At 49.2% G+C, this 7,392-nt stretch overlaps 1 protein-coding gene across 1 annotated transcript; it reads left to right on the top strand.

The window, feature by feature from the left end:
* Positions 1 to 2,358: 2,358 nt before the first annotated feature.
* Positions 2,359 to 5,769, top strand: egr2b (early growth response 2b). The gene is made up of 2 exons (XM_072557934.1): positions 2,359 to 2,856; positions 3,412 to 5,769. Exons 1-2 carry the CDS (start codon positions 2,697 to 2,699, stop codon positions 4,527 to 4,529), a joined length of 1,278 nt encoding a protein of 425 aa, XP_072414035.1. The 5' UTR covers positions 2,359 to 2,696; the 3' UTR covers positions 4,530 to 5,769.
* The last annotated feature ends 1,623 nt before the right edge of the window (positions 5,770 to 7,392 follow it).

The following is a 7,392-nucleotide window of genomic DNA, read 5'->3' as shown; positions in this document are numbered from 1 at the left end:
AGAATACAGAGGATGAAAACTGAGTATTCAGATGGATAAGAGAGTACAGAGTGAAAGGAGATAGTGCAGGGAAATTAAATTGACAGTAAAGGGTGAATATGGAAAGAGTAGTGAGGAATTGCAGAGAGACAGAAAATGGGAATACAGAGAGTTTGGAGAATAAAGGAAGACACAGAGAGTAAAACTGAATACAAATGGGATAAGAAAGGAGAAGCATGAGATTAATAAGGGAATACAGAGACAGTAATGTGAAATATGGAGAGCAATTGCACAATATGGGAAAGGTAAGGGGAATCTAGAGATAAATTAAGGGAGATTATAGAGAGTGGGGGGGAGATACAAGGAAAGTTAAAATGGGAAATAGAAAGCGTAAAGGGAAAAATATAGAAAGGATAGAGGCGGAATGCAGAGAGAGTATGAGAAGGTCCTAAGAGATTGAAGAAGTGGTAATTAATTGAAAGGAAATATGAAGGCAATAGGAATGTTGAAAGTATTTTAAAAAAGTTTCCCAAACATTTTCCCATTGTGACACATTATTGAGACTTGAAGGTTGTGGTGACCCCTCAGTGAAATCTGTGACAGTGGGGGCTTGTGAGAGCAATGGTACAGCTGTGATAACCCTGCCAGAGGTTCACAACAGCTACTCCCGCATCATCGTCCATGACCTCAAAATTTCAACCCGTGATCGGACTTGGGGCCCTGACTCCCACTTGGGAGGGGCTGATAGAAATGAAAAAAAATTAGGATTGGAATCACACTGGCTTTCACCACCAATTCCTAATGAGATGGTGTTTGACTTGTTCCAAAGGGTCATTGTCAAACCCAGAACTTCTGCTCCAGAGACCTTGCTGATTGCTCCATAAAGAACCCCAATCTCTGTCACCCCTAACTTCACCCAAAGTGCAGCCTTACTTTTCACCTGGGAGTGTCTGACATTGGCTTAAAATTCCAAATGAACAGTGTCCCAGCAAAGGCATTCTGCTCAATGACCGGCCCCAAGTAGAACACTTAAAATAGAATTGGGTACAATGTACGATTGGAGGACTCCCCAAAGTCAGACGAAAGAAGAAGGAAACACAGATAATGAGAAACATATAGGGATGCAAAACAAAATGCGATGAAGGCAGCCTGCCAGAGAAAGAGCAAAAGAGACAGAACACAGCCAGTGATAGTGTGAGAGAAAGGGAGTGCGCGAGAGAGCGGCACAGAACAGAGTGAGACTTGCAAATGAGAGAGTGAGCAAAGGAGAAAGTGGGGATTACCTTTCGGATGGGCAGGCGATGGTGGTCCCCCAACATTTGTACGTGTTTGCTAACGCATGGCAGATCCAAGCGTTGCATTCCAGACCCCTAATGTTTCCGGGACAGAAGTTGGCAAATGATCAAAGCTAACTCAGCCGCCCCTGCCCTCTTTCCTCGCTGGAGCTGCTACAGGAACGGACTAGGACTGAAGGGAGCGACCCACCTCCGTCACCGTAGGGTTGGACTGGCTGGGAAATTCAAGCCAATTGTTGGGGTTTTAAGGTGGGGGTGGTGGGGCGGGGGAGGGGGGAAGGCATTATGGATATGTGAACTGATGGGAGATTTGGGGGTGCTCTTCAGATCTGAATGTTCGTGAGCAAGAGAGATTCACAACGTCCCAATAACCTCTTACCCCCTCCAAACCTGGCCCTGAACTGAATCCCAAAGATTATTGTTGGGGGGGAGAGAGTTAGGGGTCTGCATCAGATGTAAACAGCACCCTCTTGCTGTTTGAGAATAATGGAAGGCCAGTTTTGGGTAACAGGTTGTTGCTGTTTTTTTTCTTCTTGTGGTCACCCTGCGGTTTTTTTTTCTCTCTCTCTGTCTGTTGTGTCTCTCTCGCAGCCTCTCCAGAGCGTGGCTCTCGCCAGTTTCCGACGCTTCCCCTCTTTCCGGAATCTTGTGCCAAATATGGGGGGGAAGGGCGGAGCCCGGTCGGCCGGGCCTCTTCCTGTGCCCTTCCCCCTTGCTGCCGGATCCTGACACCATACATGGACAGGCAAGCAGCCGCCGGAATCTGCAGCGAGCTGCTCCTGAACGCAGCAGAGTCTGCAATGGGGGGAGAGAGAGAGGGAGATTCCTGGCCCCCAACCTGTACAAAACCCCCCATCCCCACTCAGTTCCCCCTTCCCTCTCTCCCCCCAGAGCAGCCGGGGATGGGGGTGAGGGGGAGGGGGTGTATGAGCTCCCCTGTGGCCGTGCAGCCAGCGCCCAGGCAATCAGCTCCTCGCCCAGAGCGTCACAGCTGCTTGTCTCAGCCCCTTTCCTCTCTCAGTCCATATATGGTCTCTTACGTCACGGGGCATTCGGCTGCTCGAGATAAATAGTAAAGTGGAGCTTCAGACAGGGGGATTGAGACAGAGAGACTGAGGGAGAGACACACACAGAGAAAGAGAGATTTAGCGGCAGCTCAAAGCTGGGGGCTGCCTTTCTACCCATTAGAGAGCCGAGGGCGAGGATTTCTAGCCCTTCCTGCAATTCAAGGGGAGACCCAGCACAAACAGCTCGGCTTTCAACACTCTGACACACACTTAACAGCACAGACTCACACACACGCACACGCACACACACGAGTGTGCGAGGCAGAGCGAGAAGGGGAAACTTTTCGGAGTGAGAGAGCGAGAGAGAGAAAAAAAATCAAAACAACGCAGGGCCATTGAGCCAACATTGGAGGGGATGACAGCGAAAGCGGTGGAAAAAATCCCGCTGTCACTGGGCGGCCTCTTCCATCAGATACCCGACAACATGTACTCGGTGGATGAGCTCAGTTCGCTGCCCGCGTCCGTCACCATCTTCCCCAACCAGGAGCTGGCCCCGTACGAGCAGATGCCCTCAGGTAAGCATCTCAGGTCACTGAGCACCTTGGTCTGTTTTCCAGTGGACTGGAGATGGCGGGGGGTGTGGGTTCGGGACATCATGTAACTGACTGTAATCTCACAACGTTTGGGCGCTATAAAAATATGTAAGATAATTTTTAAAAATGACAATTTTCATTTAATTTTCTGGGGAAGGGGGTGGAAAGTGAATTTAGTGGGGGGGAGGAAATCATTTTTTTAAATAAAATGGAGTGACATGAAACAATGGAGTGGATTTTTTGTATAAATATTTGTGAACGCGTACAGTGTTTGGGTTTGGTGTTAGGAGTGTGTTCACCAGGCAGCGATTGTTTAGTCTGCTTTCAGTGTTTGTTGTGTGTGCTCCTCTCTCTCTCGTTGATTGTCACTGGCGGCTCTCACCGCGATAGTGTCCCAGGTGTGGAGTAGTTTAAGCGATGCTATTGGCTGAATGTTTCTGTGATGTCCGAAACCCGGGCATGTGAGAGTTGCAGTACATGTTACAGAGAACAATCGCACATCATTTTTTTTCTCTCTCTTTTTCTCTTTCATTTCAGACATGATTAATGTGGACATGAGCGGCGACAAGAGAGCGCTGGACCTACCCTACCCCAACAACTACCACCCAGCCTCTGGCCCCAGAGGACAGTCTTTCACCTACATGGGCAAGTTCTCCATTGACTCTCAATGTACCGGAGCCAACTGGAGTCCAGAGGGCATCATCAACATCGTGAGTGCTGGGATTTTCGGAGTCCCTTCGTCTACCTCCTCCTCCGCCGCCTCTTCCTCCTCCTCTTCATCCTCCTCCTCTTCCTCTGCCTCCCCGAACCCTCTCTCCAGCACCCTCAGTTGCACGATGGCGCAGAATCCGAGCGAGATGGAGCACATGTACTCGCCTCCCCCTCCTTACAGCTGCGGGGAGATTTACCAGGAGCCGGCGCCCTTCTTCAGTACCTCCAGCTGCTACCCCCCTCCTCCTCCACCACCACCTCCGAGTTACCCGTCCTCCAAGCCGGTGGTGGAGAACCCCCTGTTCCCCATCCTGCCGGAGTACAGTAGCATCTTCCAGCCTCAGCATTCGCACAGGGACCTGAATCCAGGAGTGGAGCGGAAATCTTTCTCCTGCCCCGGGGACAGCGTCAGGATGGCTCCAGCTCTGACTCCCCTGTCCACTATCAGGAACTTCACCCTGGGCAACCCGGTGGCCGAAGGGGCCAGGCTGCCGAGCGCCTACGGCGGACAGAACCTGCCCCTGCGACCCATCCGGCTCCGCAAGTACCCGAACCGACCGAGCAAGACCCCGGTGCACGAGAGACCATACCCGTGCCCAGCCGAGGGCTGCGACCGCCGCTTCTCCCGCTCGGACGAGCTGACCCGCCACATCCGCATCCACACCGGCCACAAGCCGTTCCAGTGCCGCATCTGCATGCGGAACTTCAGCCGGAGCGACCACCTGACCACCCACATCCGCACCCACACCGGCGAGAAACCCTTCTCCTGCGATTTCTGCGGCCGGAAATTCGCCCGCAGCGACGAGCGCAAGAGGCACACCAAGATCCACCTGCGGCAGAAGGAGAAGAGACTGGCGGCGGACAAGGCGCCAGGACCCGCAATTGTATCCACGGTCTGCTCCGGGGGCAGCCCGCTCGCCGTCTGTCCGCCCAGGACAGTGTGAACCAGTGAACACACACACACAGACACACAAGAGACAGAGTCACTCACTGACACTACCCGCAACGCGAAGGACTTTAAGGGAACGGCATATTTATCGCAGATTGCACCCACGTTTCCTGCAGCTCCGTGTTTACAGTCTGCTCCCCAGCTTCGTCTGTAAGAGCCTCCAATAGCACCCCCTCCCCACCGCCAACATCTTTTGTCGAACGTGGGAAAAGAGAAGCGAGTTGGTCACTCTTCAAAATGTTTCCTGACAGTGGTTTCATTCACCAGTCAGGGTGCTGTATAGAAATTTAAATCTCTTTCTCAATATATATATATATATATATATATGTGCGTGTGTGTATATACTGTGTTAAACTAACTCTCTCATGCTCGCCCGAAACATTCCCAGTTCAGATGCAGCTCTGGTTGAGAATATTACCGGGGTCAAGGGGGCGTGAGGTTATGTGAGAGTTCTGCACAGGTGGCGAAAGGGAATGGTTTGTAAACAATTCAGTGAATGTTTGAGAAAACTCGCTCCTGCACTTTGTGTTTATAGGTCACTAATGACTTCCAACAACGAGTTGGAAAAAGAAAGTGACAAAATGACATTTTTTTTTTAAAAAAAGCTCTCTAACCCTGTAAAAAGTAACCAGGAACGGGCCCACGTTGTGAATGAGGATGTGTGCGGCACGCTGTTGATGTTTTAACTCTTTCTCTCTTACGTGGCAAGTCCCAGAGGAGAAAGAAAAAGATGAGGGAGGAGGATTAGAGAAATTAGATCTGATCAGAGGTCATTGAGAGGCAACTTTATCCGGTGTTGGTTTAATGGCAATTGGATGTTTTGTACTTTCGCATTTAAACACTGCATGCTGAGATATTTTGGTGCCTTGTTTATTGTGGACGATGTCTGCATGTAAATATCCGGCCTTAAATGACAGACCCTGGCAATCCTGGAATCGCCAATGACCTCCACGAGCTGGCGAAGCTGTGCAGTTCCTGCCGATTAATCTGGAGATTTTTAGAAAATATTTTTGTACGCGTTTTTGTGCTAAATATCTTCCCTTGTTTTACATTTTGTAGCAAAGCTCTGTTGTAAGGAGTGTGAATAATTTTTAATGTGGCTGATGCTGACCTGTTTTGATGGTTTAATGTATTGGTGTAAAACCACTAACTGGGTTTTTAAAGATAAAGGGACCAATCAGTCCTCTTAAAGATGTATTGTTTTATGGTCATATTGATGTAAATATAATTTTACAAAACACGTGTTTATTTTGTCTGTGTCATTTTAAAAATCGCATCCGAAACGTTCACAATTTGAGCATAGGTTGTGAATCTGTTGATTGCACAGCCTGGGAGAGGGATTTACAAAGTGGAAAAACTCTTAGAAAGAAGTTAGCTGGTGAGATGGAAGGAGCTGATTGGAAAAGCCAGAAAGCTCTGGAGAAACTCGGCAGCAGTGACAGAGACAGCGTTTCCAGCCCAGTAAATCACATTCGAGTTGATTTTCAAATAGGGCCGAATGGCCTCATCCTCTTTCTGGGCTGTGGGATCCTATTTCCCCATTGAGGCACACACACACACACACGGTGCAGTACTCCAGTGGCTGCCTTGAGCAAATCAGGTGCTTTAGTGGGTCTGCAGGCTATTGATTCCATGAATCAAACTGAGTAACCAAAGTGCACAGAAGCACGCACTACGTGTTAGGAATGTCATGGATTGTCTGGCGCTAGGGTCATGCCAGCACCTTCAGTGTAAGCGAGAGAAACTTTGAACGGAAGCCATGCGTCTTTGCCACTTGTTAAACTGGACGTTGCTTTCTCAATTCTGGATTAGTGGTGCTGGAAGAGCACAGCAGTTCAGGCAGCACCACTAATCCAGAGTCTGGTTTCCAGCATCTGCAGTCATTGTTTTTACCTCGTTGCTTTCTCAAACCCAATCTCCACGCGTTCGCGTCCCTTCCTGCCCCAGTGTGTTTCCTCGAAAATCACTCCCTATGGCTCGGTTAGTCTCACTTAATACAGAGATTAGAGAGAGTCTACCTAGGGATGACCGTCCCGAGACCCTGAGTGCACTCTCCAAAGGGAGTCATGAAGGGAGTGAGAGGAAAAGTGTATATTTTCACAATTTTCTGTGTCAATGTAGAAATGTTCTCGTGTGCGCGGCCCTTCTCACAGTAGGAACGTGAGATGGGAAATGTGAGACTAAGAGTTAACAACACATTTTGAATCTGAACGCGGTTTTGCTCACTTCCAGGGAAAGTGTTCTTGAAAAATTCGTTCAAAGCAGAGGGTGACAGCTCCTCACACCTTAACTGGAGATTATTGATCAATCTGAGCAGAATCTGTTCATGGAACACAACTAAACCACAACTCCCCTGGTCCTAGAGTTAAGGAGAATTAAGTTTAAAGTTTCACATTTTAAGAAAAAACACTCATGCGTTTCTGAAATAAATGATCTTTCCATAATCGGATGAAATTTGATTCCCTTCCACGGTTTAATGCCTCCTCAAGATGTGGGTCAAACAGTTAAGTACACTGGAGAGGGAGGTGGGACCCAGTTTACATTGAGAAATGTCTGTGTGTTTGTGGGGGAGGGGTTTCCCAGTCGTAAAGAGAATGGTGGGTGTGGGTGGGAATAGGGCGAAGATGGAATCCCACCTCACATTGAATAGGTTGGAGGTGCGTTGCGGTCCAGTCTCTGTCTTGGGGAGGAGTACGCCCGAATTATATTGAAAATAGGTTTCCCAGTTGCTGGAGAGATGGGGGCTCCCAGTTCGAAATGAGAGAGGTTGGGTGGAGGGGAGGGGGTGTTTAGGGGAGGAGAGACAACTGGTGTCATTCCTGATGAAGGGCTTTTGCCCGAAACGTTGATTTCGCTGC

The sequence above is a fragment of the Chiloscyllium punctatum genome, chromosome 38 (assembly GCF_047496795.1).
Source record: "Chiloscyllium punctatum isolate Juve2018m chromosome 38, sChiPun1.3, whole genome shotgun sequence".
NCBI lineage: Eukaryota > Metazoa > Chordata > Chondrichthyes > Orectolobiformes > Hemiscylliidae > Chiloscyllium > Chiloscyllium punctatum.
The sequence above is the reverse complement of the archived record's forward strand: the minus strand, read 5'-3'. Positions and strand labels throughout refer to the sequence as shown.

Excerpts from the sequence above, each read along its gene's own strand:
- egr2b (XM_072557934.1), top strand. The coding sequence starts at position 2,697 with ATGACAGCGAAAGCGGTGGAAAAAATCCCGCTGTCACTGGGCGGCCTC. Across the intron at positions 2,857-3,411 it reads GTACGAGCAGATGCCCTCAG|ACATGATTAATGTGGACATG; the intron begins GTAAGCATCTCA and ends CTTTCATTTCAG.